This window comes from Thamnophis sirtalis, unplaced genomic scaffold (genome assembly GCF_051295495.1).
Source record: "Thamnophis sirtalis isolate CommonGarterSnake01/CBP01778 unplaced genomic scaffold, rThaSir2_p1.2 scaffold_12, whole genome shotgun sequence".
In the NCBI taxonomy this organism is placed as follows: domain Eukaryota; kingdom Metazoa; phylum Chordata; class Lepidosauria; order Squamata; family Natricidae; genus Thamnophis; species Thamnophis sirtalis.
Window position 1 is genome coordinate 64,371,651 of NW_028261392.1, and position 17,923 is coordinate 64,389,573.

General features: G+C 37.1%; 1 protein-coding gene and 1 long non-coding RNA gene across 4 annotated transcripts in view; both read left to right on the top strand.

The window, feature by feature from the left end:
- PLA2G4A (phospholipase A2 group IVA) overlaps positions 1-11,081 on the top strand; it is a 53,687-nt gene extending 42,606 nt beyond the window's left edge. For all 3 annotated transcript variants that reach the window (XM_087726184.1, XM_087726186.1, XM_087726185.1), the window contains 4 exons: positions 461-645; positions 4,803-4,998; positions 6,973-7,130; positions 10,634-11,081. In XM_087726184.1, coding sequence (XP_087582310.1) covers positions 461-645; positions 4,803-4,998; positions 6,973-7,130; positions 10,634-10,762 — 668 coding nt within the window. In that variant the 3' untranslated portion in view covers positions 10,763-11,081. The remainder of the gene's footprint in view (positions 1-460; positions 646-4,802; positions 4,999-6,972; positions 7,131-10,633) is intronic.
- Positions 1-11,872, top strand: part of LOC148043390 (uncharacterized) — a 303,113-nt gene extending 291,241 nt beyond the window's left edge. The window contains exon 2 of the long non-coding RNA XR_015698169.1: positions 11,412-11,872. This is a non-coding gene — a long non-coding RNA (uncharacterized LOC148043390). The remainder of the gene's footprint in view (positions 1-11,411) is intronic.
- Positions 11,873-17,923: the final 6,051 nt, after the last annotated feature.

A 17,923-nucleotide genomic window follows, 5' to 3' on the forward strand; every position in this document is an offset into this window, starting at 1 on the left:
TTTTTTTCACAAAATGTTGCTGAATTTTTTTTTAAAAAGAAAGCACAAAAAAGAAAGTTGCAAAGAGAAAAAAGGGAAAAAGCAGCAGTGGGAGAAGGGTGTATATAAGGAGGGGGAAATGCTATAGAAAAGAATAAGTTCTGATTTTCTTTGGGACAAGCGTGAAATACAATGACCCTTTGAACGATAGAAAACGGAGGTTCTGTGGTTATAAACAAGTTTCTAGTCATCCGATCCCAAGGTTACAGTTTCATTTCTTTCAGCTTTGAGGAAAAAGACCCAATTGTGGTTTCCAAGAAGAAACAAAGCTAGATAAAGTGTTTTCTTTCAACCAAACAGTCAGTTTCATCATCTTCACCAACTCCAGTAAACTTCATCTGTTTTTCCATTAATTTGAAACATTAGAATTTGTTTTGGAAAACGGCATAAATCCTTGCTCTCGTTACCTCTCTTTTCCTAGATCCCAATGAATTTGACAGGATATTGGAACCTCTGGATGTAAAGAGTAAAAAAATTCATGTTGTGGACAGTGGACTTACTTTTAATTTGCCATATCCGCTTATCTTAAGACCACAGCGAGGAGTGGATCTTATTATCTCGTTTGATTTTTCGGCTCGCCCCAGTGATTCTAGCCCTCCTTTTAAGGTGAGTAATCTAGGGCAGTTATGGACTTGAATTGACACCTTGGCAACATATATCACTCTAGATTTTAAGTTTGTAAGTCTTCCAACAAGTTCTGAGTGGTGGCTTAGAGGTTGGAGCAGATTCAAGAAAGATCAGTATTAGAGTTCCCATTGAGCTACATAAACCTGAAGTAGTCAGCCTTCTTCAGCTCAATCCTACCGCATAGAAGGGAGGGGATAAAAGGAGAGGTAGATCAATTACAAATAAAATGAACATAAATTTTATTATATATTTGTGATGTAGATATTACATTTAAGAGAAAGAATAGTAAACATTGAGGAGGAGATAGCATCCTCTGATTGGGCATTTTCTAATAACCTAAAATCATTGTCAACGGACTCTTCTATGGTTATTTAGCTACAGTGTAAATTGGAAACTAGATCTGTTCTAAGGACTAGATACAATTCTACCCTTGGCTAAAGAGTTTTGATAATATTTGGAGGGTTATTTTTTGTGTGCACGAAATTATTTATTCTAGCCATTAGAGAGAAGCTAATTTCCACTAGCACAAGTCTTTTATTCTCCTGTGGAATGACTGCAAGGATAGCTTAGCCAAGTCACCCTCCGTGGAATAAGTCCAAAGGAGTGAAACACAAAACAGATTTCTCTGTTTTATGCCGTGGCCTCATCTGTCCTACGTATTTATTCCCCTCTGAGAAAAATGTGGGTGGACTGAAACTCAACATCTTTGAATTTGCTCCAACTAGAATATCTTAAACCATGGTTGTGCCTAAACCTGGCCATTTCATGCCATGGTCCCTTTGGGAAATGTACCGTTCAGATATTTTGTTGAATATACAAACTATGCTTGCGACTTATTTGGCCCACTGAAAGAAGTAAATTCTCATTTCATTTATTGTGCTGTAAATATGACTTGGTGATACTACCAGGAAAAATTTCAGAAAGTGATAACATTATACATTTGGGGGAATATTTGGCACGTTGATCATACAATACATACTTGAGAATAATGTCATGGTTTTTGGGAAACATGGAAAAAAATAGAAATTGAGCCGTAAGTGTCAGCGTAATTTGTAACATTAAAAGGAACTGCCTAAATGACGCAGGAAATGTTATGACCCTCTTGTTTAATAGAGATCCACCCTTTTATAGTCAATTAAGGGTTACATTTATAATTGCAACCATACCAAACTCATGGGGTAGTGTTTCTCACAAAAAGCTACTGGCAAAGCAATAATGTACTGATAAAGTGGAATGTGGGGTTTTGAATAGTAACATCCCCAAACTTTGTCGTTCAAAAGCTTGGATTATGCTTTTATACTTCCTGCTAACTTTATGGACACCACATTTTCCACACAGAGGGAAAAAGAAATAGGATTCTCTCTACTATTCTTGCCGTTTTGAAGAGTACCACCTCAATTCTGCCGATTTATTAGGATCTTTAAAAGCAATAAAGCCTAACATTTATATTATCCAACAGCTAATCACAAACAGATGTTGAAGGGCCATCCAATGTTACACTACATGACCATTATTTAGAATCTGATATTCTTCAGTTTCCAAAGAGTGTATTAAGAGGTTCAGCTGCTGACCAGATATTGGCGTTTTTATTTTTACTACGCCTTTCCCCCTAAAATCAAGACCTCTCTGGATAATAAGCCTAATTGGGCTTTTGAGTGCATGTGCTAAGATAAGCCCAAAAATATTGCACCACAGCAGCAGCCATGAGGTGACCACACTTTCAGCCTCCTGCACCTCAAAAATAATAAGACCTCCCCAAAAATAAGGCCAAGGGCTTATTTTGGGGGAAACACGGCAATATAAGAAAGAGGAGAAAGAAAGAAATCATTATATCTGCTATTCATTGATCATATTTTATTAACAAATAAAACATTTAAGCAGTCATGATTTTCTACTAATAAAAAAGAAGTACGGGATGAGATTGTCATGTTCTAAGGCAAAGCCTTCTTACACTGTTGTTTCTCCATACAAATAATTAAATGGCCAAATGAATAAATAAGATTACATTTTTATTGCATTTTCCCTATTTAATGTTCTCTTAACTGAAGCAAAGATAAGTGATATCATTATGGCAGGAAGTAGGGTATTTCCTTCACCAGAAGAAAAGTACATTGAAATCAAGAGAAAGCTACAATTTTTATGGTATTTTACACTCCTCAGGCCTCTTCACAACAAAAAATTGGTGCTATGTACATGTTTAATGAGTATTGAACAGAAATGGCTAAATTTGGTTCAAACATAGAAGTATCACATATGAGCTATATTTCTGATAATTTTCCTTTGAAAGGGGAAGAATCACTAGAAGCTCAAAAAAGTACTAGAAATAAAAACAATGATTGTCTTTTCATCTAGTGTTAAACACTAAAAAAAAATTAAACACTAGTCTTCACAACTATATTTGTGAAAGATGACAGTTACTTAATTTTGGCTTTTACAACTTTCCTTTGACATACTAATTGAAGGAACTTATTTGCCAAGCTGCAAGAATTAATGTTATTTTTGATTTCCAGCTTTTCTATGGTGAGAAATTACCATAAGCTCCTAAAAACAGGAAGTCTACAAGATGGAATATGAAAATTGTTGTTAACAAAATGTCTTTCCATGCTGTTCCTTCTGTTCCTCTAAAATATGTTTCGATTAGAATTTTACAATGCAATAAAGACCTAAAAACGGAACAGTAGAATAAGAAAAAGAAAAAAAATAGGAAATTAAAAAAAGAAAAGAACTGAACAAAGGAAGAAAATGCAGAATTTTGACTGCCACGCTTCCTTCTCTGAACGTCTTTAAAAAGAGTCTTTATCATTTTTTGCCTGGCCAACTTGAATCAGCTTTGCCATTTTTATGAACTTCATCTATCCATTCCTTGATTGTGGGTATTCATGCTATCTCTTCTGTGTGGTTTTGTGGTTTTGTAGATATGGGAATATGTTTTGTAATCTGCAATGGCACGGGCAGCTTTGTTTCGAAGGAGAAAGGGTGCAGTATGTGAGTTCCAGTTTCCAAAAACAGAACTAAAGCAATTGTTTGTCCTCTGGATAGAATAATGTGGTTGCAGTATGCGTTCTTGTACATTTTGCCCAGCTGAGAAATCCATGTGATGGAAAGGATTACACATTTATCACTTAGCGCATTGTACTTAGTGCAATGTGAAATCGGAACCGTTATTTTGCAATGAAGTTTTTATTTTGTTTTGTCGTTTTATTGGGTTAGGAATATTTACTTCTTATGATTTTAATGTTTTTAAACACAGAGTCACTTCAAAACCAGATGGGTGGCAAATAAATTTAATTAATAATTAAAAATAATAATAAAATATTAGAAGACTATGTTTATGGGGACTCTCAGTCATCTGAGTCATGGTTGGCTTGAAGGGGCTTTTTCAAAAGGCAACTGGATTTTGTTTTTCTTGAAGGACATTTTGCTTCTCCTTCAATAAGCTTCAGTTCTAAATGAATGGTGGAGGATGGTTATCAGTGGTGGGTTTCAAAAATTGTTCAAACCTACTCTGTGGGTATGGCCTCCTTTGTGGGAGTGGCTTGCCACCCATGTGACCGGATGGGAGGGGCTTGCCGCCCATGTGACCGGATATGAAGATGCCGACGACACTTGTCAGAACCACCTTAAATTACCTCACACACAGCACTGGCATGCATAAGAATATGATGTCAACTTGTTTTTCAAAAGGCATCTTTGGTTTGCGTTAAAACAACTTCAACACACGCAATGTTCTGATTGCACCACAAACGCAGTAGTCTTCCTTACCTTTCACAGAGGCACTGAGTTTTATAAATAGGAGCATGATAGTGTAGAATAATCACATCCAAGGACCAGTGGTGGGTTTCAAAAAATGTTTGGAACCTCTTCTGTAGGTGTGGCCTGCTTTCCGGGTCCACTGGTGGAACCTCTTCTAACCGGTTCGGTAGATTTGACGAACCGGTTCTACCGAATAGGTGCGAACTGGTAGGAACCCACCTCTGATGGTTATGATGTGCATCCTTCCATCTTCCAGCGTTCAGTCAGAAGAATAGAAGACTATTCTCTTTTCTCTCAATTATGCATGATAGTATCAGTTTGTTCCTTTCTTGTGTTCCTTTATATGACGTCTGTGTCTTGAAACAATATGACTTTCTTTCCAGGAAATTTTACTCGCTGAAAAATGGGCCAAAATGAACAACCTTCCTTTCCCGAAAATAGACCCAAATGTGTTTGATCGTGAAGGGTTAAAAGAGTGCTACGTCTTCAAACCCAAAAATCCTGCATCCGACATAGATTGTCCCACGATTATTCATTTTGTTTTGGCCAATATCAGCTTCAGAAATTACAAAGCACCAGGTCAGTGCCAGAAAAACATCGTTACCACAAAAAATAAATCTGACAATCAGTTCTTTGTAAAGATAAGCCTTGCTCTGTATGGATTTATGTTCTTTTATCTTATTTTTTAACACCGAATTTACTCCTTTTTTTTCTGCCTTTTCTTTTGGACACTACAGCGAAAGGGAGGTAGGAATGGATACAATGAATTTCAAATATAAGGAAGTATATCTTAGCTTATCAGTTTGTTTAGATCAGATGGGCAATGTAATGTAAATAAAGTCACATTTTTGCCAACAATGCAATTGTACTCTAGATTTGGATTTCTTGTCTGTTTGAAGAACAGCTTAAGAACAATCCCGCCTTCTCAAGAATCTTAAAACAATAGGAAAAAACTCTGCAAAAAAAAAGTCCAATAACTTATGGCACCCTGGTATTGGACCCGGGTACTTGAGAGACCGCCTGCTGCCAATTGCCTCCAATAGACCGATCAGATCCCACAGATTAGGCCTCCTCCGAATTCCATCCGCCGGCCAATGCCGACTGGCGACTACCCGGAGGAGAGCCTTCTCTGTGGCTGCTCCGACCCTTTGGAACGAGCTCCCCGTGGAGATTTGAACCCTCACCACCCTCCAGGCCTTCCGCAAAGCCCTTAAAACCTGGCTGTTCCGACAGGCCTGGGGCTAAAGAGTTTTTGCCCCCCTTCTCGAATGGTATGGTTGTTGTGTGTTTTTAAATTGTGTATTGTTATGTTTCGTCTTTTTATCCCCTGTTTGTACCCCCTTCCCTGATTGAATTGTAAGCCGCCCTGAGTCCCCTTCGGGGAAAAGGGTGGCATATAAATGTAATCAATCAATCAATCAATGTGACTACGAAACCAATTATTTTTGGTTTTCACACACACTCCAAATTTTGTACAGGTAATCCTCTACTTAAAACCATAATTGAACTCAAATGTTCCTTTGCTAAGCAAGTGAGTTGTTAAATTTACGACCTTTTCTGCCAGAGTTTGTTAAATTACTACAATGGTTAAGGAAATGCAGTGAGTCTGGTTTCCCCCATTGACTTTACTTGTCGGAAGCCAGCTGGAAAGGTTACAAGAGATGATGACATGACCCCAGGACATTGCAACTGTCATAAATACATACTAACACTCAAGCCCCCGAATTTTGATCATGTGATCACACGGGGATGCTGCAACATTTCCCAGTGTGAAAATCAAACAGTCATTGAATAAATGGTTGTAAGACAAGGACTACCTATATGGTATCCAGCCGTAAAAATATTGGTCAGTTTTTCATATAGCTTGTATAGTCTATGCCAACTTTGTCAAACTTTGTACACCAGAAGTTAAGCAGTTAGACTTATATAGCAGTTAGACTTATATACCGCTTCCTAGGGCTTTCAGCCCTCTCTAAGCGGTTTACAGAGTCAGCATATCGCCCCCAACAATCCGGGTCCTCATTTTACCCACCTCGGAAGGATGGAAGGCTGAGTCAACCTTGAGCCGGTGAGATTTGAACCGCCGAACTGCAGATAACAGTCAGCTGAAGTGGCCTGCAGTACAGCACTCTAACCACTGTACCACCTCATCTCTTAAAATCTACAGGCAACTGATTCTGGATTAATATATTATATTTTAAATGGATCTTCTTTACCTTTAAAGATATTTTTTTGTATTCTTGGTTTTCAGTTGTTATTTCATTCAATCTCTGTGCGATCTTTGGAGCAAATGTGTATGGCATCTTAATAAGATTCTGAAACCAATAAGCCAAAATTCCATTTCAGACAGTATCAAAGGTTCAGTAAGATTCACTAATGTTTCACTGACTTTGGTAGCATTTTCAGCGTGCATAGGGATTTAAAGACTGATAGGGGGAGGAGGAGCTTACAAGGGAAATTTACAGTTATTAAACATTCAATTGCATGCATTCTATACCCACCTGCTGAATTATTTGGTCTTAAGTTACCTCCTACGTCACTCTCTAATTATAGGTGTTCCAAGGGAAACTCAAGAAGAGAAAGATTTTGCTGACTTTGATATTTTTGATGATCCTGACTCACCATTCTCCACCTTCAATTTCCAGTATTCCCATGAGGCTTTCAACAGGTTGCACGATCTGATGGAGTTCAATACCCTTAACAACTTAAATGTATGTATAATATACAAGGGGATTTTTAAATGCTCTGTTGAATTCAGTGACTCGTATATCTACCATTTAAGTGTCCTTCTATCTTGATAATTGTTATTAATTTCTAGATAATTCCCTTGCACTTTCAAAACCAGAAGGAAAACGGGATAACAGATAACATAAAATAAAAATGTATGTGTTAAATAACACAGCCAATGCCCTTTGTAGTGATCCTGCTGCTATAGCTTACTTGTATATAATGGGTCCAATTTTGAATATCAGGGGGAAAAAACCCACTCATAAAAAAAAACCCACTCAGTTTCCATATTATTATTTAAAGAGCAAGGGATGGAAAAAGAAAATTATTAAAGATGGACAAATGACAATACAATAAATGGTCAATGAAGCTGTTGGGCAATGCCAGAACCATGGGTTTATTGGGCAAAAGTAATAATTTCCTCAATTATGGGAGATAAGGAAGAATATGTTAATATTGTCCATACTTCCTGCCTTGAATTTTGCAAACAAAGCCTTGGAAAAAAACCAAGATTCCTGTTGCTGTTTTGAAGTGCTTTCTGCTTTAGAGTTCCATTGATTCTTATCCTGCAGAGAGTTATACCTATTACTTCTTCAGCAGTTTGGAAAAGTAGATGAGTAGGCAGAAATGATTTCTACATCTAATTAAGCAGTTCTTTTATTCAGTGAGCGCAGAGTGCAGAATAATTGTTGTACAGTGGGGCAAAAAAGTATTTGGTCAGCCACCAATTGTGCAAGTTCTCCCACTTAAAAAGATGAGAGAGGACTGTAATTGACATCATAGATAGACCTCAACTATGAGAGATGAGAAAACAAATCCAGACAATATCCCCTCCCATATGGTAATGCAATCCATGCTGGAGTTGTTCTTTAAGGATTTGAGAAAATTTCAAAATCATACCCAGTGTGCTTCTCCTTTCTTATTTGCTCTAAAAGCTATGGTCAAGCACGTTATCAAAATATTATTTTTAGATTGCTTTCTAAAGTTGTTCACTATTCCAAATGTAATGAAGCCTCTTTTTACTAAATCTTGATGCAATAGACTTCTCAGGCAGCACATCAACTTTCTGTTATTTGCTTAATGATGCCATCATGCAAATAAGCAATTTGCATAATTTATATCATTTGATTGTGACCTCATTGTATTTTGTTTACATAGGCAAACATAAATATTCAAATATCTGTGTTGCCTGTATCTCTTAACTATTCCTCCGAGGTTCTTTCCCTAACTTAATCCATTCAGATGAGGTTCCATTTGTAGAGTTACAAAACCACCTTGTTTTTCCTTGCTCTAACTCTAACCTTACTTTCTCATCATTGCTTTAATTTCAGAAATCCATTTTGTAGGCTTAAGATATGAACCAAACCCTTAGAAGTAATAGGCCACTTTCATATTTAGGTCAGTTCTGGCCATGAATTTACCTGTTATGCTTTAATGATAAGTAGAGCTTCTAATCAATGCATATTGGGCAAAATTGCATGGTGAACTTCTTCTACAGAATGCAGACATAACTTTGTTTCTGGAAAAATAGAAAATTTGCTAATATTTCATTGAAGAGAAAAAGGAAGGCACAACTTTCATTTGCATAGAAAATGACATTTTTAACATTTTGTAACCCATCCTCCCTTCCCCATAGAAATTCTACATATGGATGTTGATGTATGTTCAATGCAATGGAAATTTATCTATTTGTTAATTAAATATATATACTGCCCATCTCATGGTTTCAGGTGACTCTGAGTGATAGAAGTTGATTTGAAGGTCTTTCACACAAAACTGAAAAATTGAGGAATGATTAGATGGAGAAGCTGGGAAACTTAGTTTATAGTTGTGCTCCTGGACAAAACCACAGTCTTTATATGTAAAATAGAGTTGAAGTGTTTTTTTTTTGTCTAGACAGTTTAGTAATTACTAACATTACTTTTCTTACAAAAGTAGGAACTGTTGGGTATATTATGATTAAAAGATGCCATCTAGCGGTTAAATTTCATTCTCCATTTTTTTTTAAATCACACTGCGTAAAAATTGAAATAAAAAGCATAAATTATTAAATCATACGTCACAATTGCTCATGATAATATTTTCATCAAAGTCTTCGCTATTGCATGCATTCACCTTTCATATAATCTCCTTAGTTCAGCCATAAATAATTCTAACTGAAAATAGAGTTCCAGAAGTTAAACTATGCACATAATGTCTAAAAGAAGGGAAACATGCCCCCCAAAGGATATACAAGATCAGTGCACATATTATCTTATCCATACCTTGGGGGAATAAGTCCAGCCCTTGCTTGCATGAAAGATATGCTAAAGATTTTTTGCTGCTGCTGCGTTTATGCACTTATGAAATTGTGCTATTAACTTTGGATCATGGCTAAAATCTGTCATCTTTCTGGAAGTGCCTTTCTCTTTTTTTTTCAGAAAGAAGAAGATTGCAGCAATTTATTTATAGATAGATAGATAGATAGATAGATAGATAGATAGATAGATAGATAGATAAAGAGATATAGAGATAGATAGATAGATAGATAGATAGAGATGATAGATAGATAGATAGATAGATAGATGATAGATAGATAGATAGATAGATGATAGATAGATAGATAGATAGATAGATAGATAGATAGAGATGATAGATAGATAGATAGATAGATAGATAGATAGATAGATAGATAGATAGATAGATAGATAGATGATAGATAGATAGATAGATAGATAGATAGATAGATAGATAGATAGATAGATAGATAGATAGATAGATAGATATGCAGGCAGGCTTGGGATGTGTGCATAAACTCTTTGGGACTCTCTAGTGTTTCACATTCAAACACTCAAAAAGAGACTTTGAATTATTCATGTGCTATAATACATGTATGGGAAATGTATGTGTGTGTATAAACAAACATACACAAAGAGAATCGGATCGTTATATTTCCATCAGAAATTATTTCTTTAATGTAATTGATCTTTTGTTCACTTAGTGTAAAAATTATACAGTGCAAATCTTATAGATACTGTGTGTTTCACCAAAAATAAGACCCAACTAGAAAATACGCCGTAGCATGATTTTTCAGGGTGCTCCTAATATAAGCCCTACCCCAAAATAAGACCCAGTTAAGATCATCAGACAGACAGACAATTTAGTACCGTATTTCCTGAAAAATAAGACGTAAGTGGAAATTAAGCCCTAATGCATCTTTTGGAGCAAAAATGAAGACCCCGTCTTATTTTCAGGGAAACACTATATCTCTTTAGAGGACGGTTCCATTGAGATTAATGGAACATATTCCTCTGTAAGCAGGCAGAGCATATATGACAGCAAATGTAGATACTTTTAAAAGGCTTTATCTTGTGGAAAAAAAAGGAAAACAGAACAACATGATATCCTTTGTTTGCGACTGATTCTTGTATAAATAGACAACAATGCTGGGTATTCTACTTTCACTACTAGTACAGTTTTGATGCTATTTTTGCGTCTTTCTTCACAGGTAATCAAAGACGTGATAACAGACAGTATTGAGTATAGAAGGCAGAACCCATCACGCTGTTCTGTGTCCCTCAGCAATGTTGAAGCAAGGAGATACTTCAACAAAGCGAAAAGCAATAACCATACATAAGGATCAGTCCGAGTTTTGCTCCTTAGAGCCAAGGATTGTTGCATTGATCAAACAGACTATATGCAGAAAAGAATCCTCTGGGAGCGAATCATTACAAAATAAAGGAATACAATTGCATCCCTGATAATGATGATGATGATGAAGAAAATGATAGCAGGTTTATTTACAGCTAGAAACTAAATAGCACATACAGTATAAATTCCAAAATAAGATATAAAGGAAGAAGGAGAAAAAGAACAAAGTAAAATACTTAACACAATAGAATTCATAAACATCATAGTAGATAATAATGTTAAAATAAAGTAAAATTTAAAAAATGGTTCAACTCGTTTTTCTTCAGATCATATAAATCTTCTGACCCAGAGTTATTCTTGCACATTTCTCCTCATTCCTTTAAAACACTTCTCCCCAGCAAGGTTTTTCCCCAATATATTGATTTATTTAACATGTTGGAAGTTGTACAGTAATCTTAGGTAGTTAGAGGCTGAGTTGAGCTGTGGCACGACATAACCGCGAACGTCAAAAGCGCGCCGACAAAACCGCGGGGCTAAAACCGCGATGTCAAAAGCACGCCGACAACAGCGCACCGACAACAGCGCGCCAACAGAAGCGCGATTTAAGTTAAGGTAAGGTTTAGGGTTAGGGTTAGGTTTAGGGTTATTTTTAGGGTTATGTTACAGCGTGCTTCTGCGCTCATTCGTCTCTGTGGTTTTGACGGCACGGTTTTGTCACCGCACTTTAGTCACACACACTTTTCTCGTACGCGCATTTGTGGTGGAACCGAGTTGAACAACCATTATTTTAATAATACAGTACTCTCATTTTTTATGTGAATAATCCGTGGTGGTATGAATGCTGTATTCTAAGTCAACTGTTTCTTCCCAGGGAATTATGTAAAAAATGTTTGTATCACTGTGAAATGAGTGTTAAAAATCTAAATCCATCTCCACCATCCATTCATTTAACAGCATCAAGCACAAATGAAGTAGATAATAACATTGCTTTGTTTTGTTGAATTTTTATATAGTTGAACATAGTAAGCTCCTGATTTAGTTTAACTTAGTTAAAGGACAGGGACTTCTTTTTTTAAAAAAAAATGTTTGTTTCTTTTTAAGTAAAGTTGTACATTCTATAAAGGGACTTAAACTATTAAAACAAAGAGTAGCTTCCTTTCACAGTTAGGGACATATTCACAATTATTTGTATTGCCAATTGAGCCCTAAACATATAGGAAACTATTCTGCATAAACGTTTTTTGCAAACCACTTGTTTTTTTTAATTTTTTTAAGCACTATAGATTTCTTTCTTTCCCCTTCCATCACACTCCTGTCCCATGCAACCATCCGTTATTGTTGCAATTTGTGAATTATTCTAAATTACAATGGGGAATACTTTCTTTTAGCATAACTTGATCCATGAATTTATGCCTTACAGTAAATGAATAATTGAGGCTGTTATGGCTTGCTAAATACCCCCCAATTTGGTATTGTATACGAGCCACCCTATGAAATCATCATTCTGTATTTAGTTTATGGAACGTGTGAGAGATTTCAGAGCCAAACCATAGGCATGCTCTCATCCCTTCTCTTGGTTCCTTAGTATATATAGTTATTTTCCCATCTAAGTAACAAGCAGGAATATACAGATAAGCTCTCTGGTAGAACAGTGTTGCTCTTCATGAATAGACTGCACCATCTGTTTTAGTTATGGAGTTGCCTTCTCAAAGAGCCGAGGTGGCGCAGTGGTTAGGGTGCAGTACTGCAGGCCACTTCAGCTGACTGCTATCTGCAGTTCGGAGGTTCTAATCTCACCGGCTCAAGGTTGACTCAGCCTTCCATCCTTCCGAGGTGGGTGAAATGAGGACCCGGATTGTTGTTGGGGGCAATATGCTGACTCTGTAAACCGCTTAGAGAGGGCTGAAAGCCCTATGAAGCGGTATATAAGTCTAACTGCTATTGTTATTGCTATCAAACAAAACAGAAAATTCCTTTATATTTCCCTTGCTGGTTCGTGCTTATGATGTAAATCTTGACAAGATGGGCTGTGCCAATGCTTGGTACCTGAAGAATTAAATCTAGTTGAACAATTGAGTCCAGCACTCAGGAAACAAGTACAGATTGAATGCTAAAAGAATGATGTTGAGTAGGTATAAAATTGAATACATAAATAAAACTGATTTCTTAGTGTGGGGTTGTGTCTTCAAATCAACTTTTGATTCCTGGTGATTGCCTGGATAATTCTCTGTAGTTTTCTTGGAAGGTGTTTCGGGAAGTGGCTGGCCGCTGACGTCTTCTTAGGGCTGAGAGTGATTGGCATAAGATCACTCAAATGTTGACTTCATGTTGAAGATGGGATTAAAACGGATGACATTCCAATTTATAGCCTGGTCTCTTAAGCATCTCATATAGTTTAGAGACGAAGCTATATCCACTGAACCAGAAATTTGACCCAATATCAGATATCGGAATTGTATTACAGTCATAGACCAGAACAAATAAAACACTTAATAAAATTAAAAATTCTAGAATAAGATAATAAAAGAGAAATCTTATATCTAGTTATTCGTTTTGTATGTACTCCTTGCTAGGAACTAAAAATCTGTTCAGAGTTAATTTGTTCCTATTTCTTCTTTGCTCCAGCACCCAAAACAGTGGTGGGTTTCAAGAACTTTTGGAACTTACTCTGTGGGTGTGGCCTCCTTTGTGGGAGTGGCTTGCAAGCCATGTGACCTGGTGGGAGTGGCTTGCCGGCCATGTGTTTTCTCTCTCTCTCTCTCTCTCTCTCTCTCTCTCTCTCCTTCCTTTTGTCTCTCTGTCCCTTTTTTCTTTTTTTCTTTCATCTCTCTCATTTTTTCTTTCTTTTTTCTTTATTTATTTCTTCCTTTCTTTCTCTCTCTCTCTCTCTCTCTCTGTGTCAATCTCTCTCTCTCTCTCTCTCTCTCTCTCTCTGTGTGTGTGTAGCAGTGATGGGTTTCAAAAAAATTTGGAACCTCTTCTGTAGGTATGGCCTGCTTTCCGGGTCCACTGGTGGAACCTCTTCTAACCGGTTCGGTAGATTTGACGAACCGGTTCTACCGAATAGGTGCGAACTGATAGGAACCCACCTCTGACCCAAAAGCACCATTTGACTGCCCACAAGAGCCTTTACTTCCCTTAGTAGTTTTTCCCCACCTCCCTTCCTACACAAAAGAGAATTTTAAACCTTTATTATGGCCAGACATTACACTGAAGCATAGTACATGCATACCTGCTATGACATTTTCACTGTCTAACGTATATTATTCAAGTGCTGGGAACATGAGAAGTTACGGTAACTGCATTGCTTTTGACTGGAATGTTGTCAAGTGATCTCATATTTGGGCAAATATCCATTCTTGAAGTAACACGATCCTCTTTGCCAAGCTGTAGCAGTTTGCAATGGCAAGTATTGCAAATATGTATGATCAGATCTTTCCTACTTGAATGCCGTTTCAAAATTAGTGATCCTTGGCTGTTAAAATGCTTTGTTTCAAAGCTTGTGTTGATCTCAGAACAAAAATATGAATGCCCCTGGAAACTGGAACAGAAGATCAACTGAAGGGTCATGTTTTAGAGCTTTGCTTTCAAGATAGATTGAACGAAATCGTATTCCCTAATGGATGTAATCCAGTAACTTCCGTGGTCGATCATGATTTCACTTCAGAGAGTTTATAGTGAGCCATATACAGCCAATTTGCTCTTTAACTGTTGCCCCCACCCCCAGTCCCTAGTTTAAGAAAGTTTTCAGGATCTTTTTGCTAGAAATATATTCTAGTTTTCTTCTTTGTTTTGCAAACATGTATAAGCATTTAAATAATAGTATTTAATTCTGCAAAACTGGGATGTATTCACATATTTTTTTTTGTTTTTGCCCTCTCTTGATTTAGCTGTTACTGAATGTTTATATATTATAAACATCAGGCATTCTTAATACATGATCTGAATTCAGCCATAGCTTTTAACATTTATATTTCTTTACTGCCAACTGATTAGTATTCCAACCAATGCCATTCTACAGCCAATGTATCTTAGAATTTTTTTTAAAAAAAACTGATGAATGCAAATAAATATGCAAAAATAATCATTGGTGTGGGTTCCCCCCGCAAAAAAAATAATAACAGATAACTATAATTTTTCATTGAGAGAAAATTAAAATCATATCAGATGTGCAAGTGAATTCTAATTCCATCCTTTGAATGTTTTTATGCAACAGGGTGTTCAGGAATACTAATCTTTCATTAGTTGTTTGTATTATATTTTAAGTGTTCTTCTCTTGTTTGGCTTGTATAAATAGCAAGTATGGATTTGTTATGTGCTGCAAATAATTTTATGACTGTTTTGCTCCCTGCAATGGAGAATTTATAAGCTATATATCTTGATTTCCAGTAAGTCCTTGCAAAAATAAGATTTAAATGTTTTAAACTGACATCCTAAGGAGAATTCTGGGTGCCATCAGTAACTTCCATAAAGTCTCGATAGCCAGGATGGTTGGGATATGGTTCACTTCATTTTTAATGAGTTCCTGAGTGGCATCATTAAGCGAACATGACAAAAGCGTTCGGAAACTACAGCTGGTCCAGAATGCAGCCGCGCGAGCGATATTGGGTGTACCGAGGTACACCCATGTTACACCTGTCCTCCGCGAACTGCACTGGCTACCAATTGGTCTCCGGACGCAATTCAAGGTGTTGGTTATTACCTTTAAAGCCCTACATGGCTTAGGACCAGCGTAACTGCGAGACCGCCTACTGCCACATACCTCCCAACGGCCAATAAGATCCCACAGATTGGGCCTCCTTCGGATGCCGTCAGCCGGACAGTGTCGGCTGGCGGGCCCACGGAGGAGAGCTTTCTCTGTGGCTGCTCCGACTCTTTGGAATCGGCTACCCCCAGAGATCCGGACCATACCCACTCTCGTGGCCTTCAGGAAAGCTGTTAAAACCTGGCTGTTCCGGCAGGCCTGGGGCTGTTGACCTCATTGTTAAGGTCCAGCCCCGATCAGAAATGTATGCATGTTGGGAATTTTAAACTATTCTTTTTATTTTTCTTTTCTTTTTTCTCCCTTCTTTGTAAGCTGTCCAGAGTCCTTCAGGATTGGGCGGCCTATAAATTAAATAAATAGATAGATAGATAGATAGATAGATAGATAGATAGATAGATAGATAGATAGATAGATAGATGAATGCTGAGGTTAAGCAAATCCATCTATTCCTATGGGTATTATGTTCCAGAAACTCCCTGAAAAGACGGGAAACCAGCAAACCCTGTAGGTGGTCATGTGATTATGGAATGCTGCATTAGGCTGTAAAGGTGAGCCAAGCATCCAAAATCCAGTCATGAGGTTATATGCAGCCATCAGATCTCTGGAACTGGGCCAAAAGTAGTTTTTGGGGGAATCCGTCATAATTTTGAGGTTATTAAGCAAGGTTGTTAAGCAAGAACTACTTCCTATAAAACTTCCTGCAGATTTAACTAACTTCCATCTACATTGAACATTACTTTCTATTTTGCTGACAATGTCCATGTCAGGCCTGCAGTGGTTCCTTTAAGAATCTTTGGCCTGCCACACTCTCATTAAGGGGTGGGGGGATAGCAAGGGGTCCAAATGTGTTGTTTTCAAAATAAAAAAATCCTTTCTAGAAGCTCAAGGTCATCTTTTGTCTCCGCACCCTTTGCACCTGACCGGAAGCAGTTGGGTGTAGGTGCCAGCGTGGAAGAAGAAGATTGGACCATGTGATGGATTGTGGGTGTGGGGACAAGATCACGAACTTTTAACTGGGTGGAATTCTGATGTCATTTCCAATATTGGGATTAACACAGATGTGCCTAAGATGTCTGCCTTATTAAATTGGAACTTTAAGGATCGTTTTGCCTTTGACTCTGATTTAATTCTGCATGATATTTGGAACGCTGACATTATCCCAATTCTGGAAGTTACATCAGAAACCCACTCAGTTAAAAGTTCATGATCTTGTCCTCACACCCACAATCCATTACATGGTCCAATCTTCTTCTTTAATGGAAATGTACCTCTATTCTAGCATTGTTATAGCTATTGAGATGGAGTGATTTTTGTTGATTTATTTTCCTTGTGGGATAAGCCATTTTAGTTGAATTTGATCTGCATAAGATTTAAATCTCTTATTACGCAGCTATGTCTTAATTGCTAATTGCAGATCTAAAACAAGAGTAAGAGAATGCTCTAAGCCTGCTCTTAAAGTATGCTGGAAAAACTCACACAAATAGAATGATTTAGTGCCAGTAATCTGATTTTTATATTACATTCTCTATGGTATATTTTTAAAAAAGTTATAATACCTTGCAATTTTTAAAAACTGTTTATTCAATAGTTGCTGGATTTGTAAAATCATTATTTCATTTTCTTTTATATAAAAAAGTAAGTTGCTTACTTCATTTAATAGCTATTCTATCATCTACTGTATTATTAAGACTTTACCAAAAGATCTGTCATACTGTTTAAACGGTTTTATGATAGTGTGAATTAGATGTTTAAAATCATGACAGGATTCTATAGGTTTTTTAAAAACTTTTTGTGAAAACAAAAGATGTGATATAATCTTATTTTTAATAAGTATGTATATTTAAGTAAAACCAGCAACACATTAAGTCATTCATTTTTCTTTTATTTGGAATGTTTAATTGGTTCACAAGACAAACAATGAATTGTCCCTTGTATGCATTAAAACATTTCATATCCCTTTTTAAACACGGAATATCATCTGTTTGGTCCCATGGCATTATTATTTAATGTTTTAAATAAATGTTACTGTGTGGTTATATTATAGACTATCAAATTTAGAGACCGCCTGCTGCCAATTACCTCCCACAGACCCATTAGATCTCACAGGGTTGGCCTCCTCCGGGTTCCATCTACCAGCCAATGCCATCTGGCTACTACCCGGGGGAGGGCCTTCTCTGTGGCGGCTCCGGCCCTCTGGAACGAACTCCCCGCAGGGATTCGGACCCTCACCTCCCTCCAGGCCTTCCGAAAAGCCGTCAAAACCTGGCTGTGTCGGCAGGCCTGGGGGTGATGAGTTCCCTCCCCTCTCGACATGTATGGTTGTGCGACTGTTGCTTATTTTTACTATTTGTATTTCGTTTTTATGTTCCCCTTTTCCCCCTT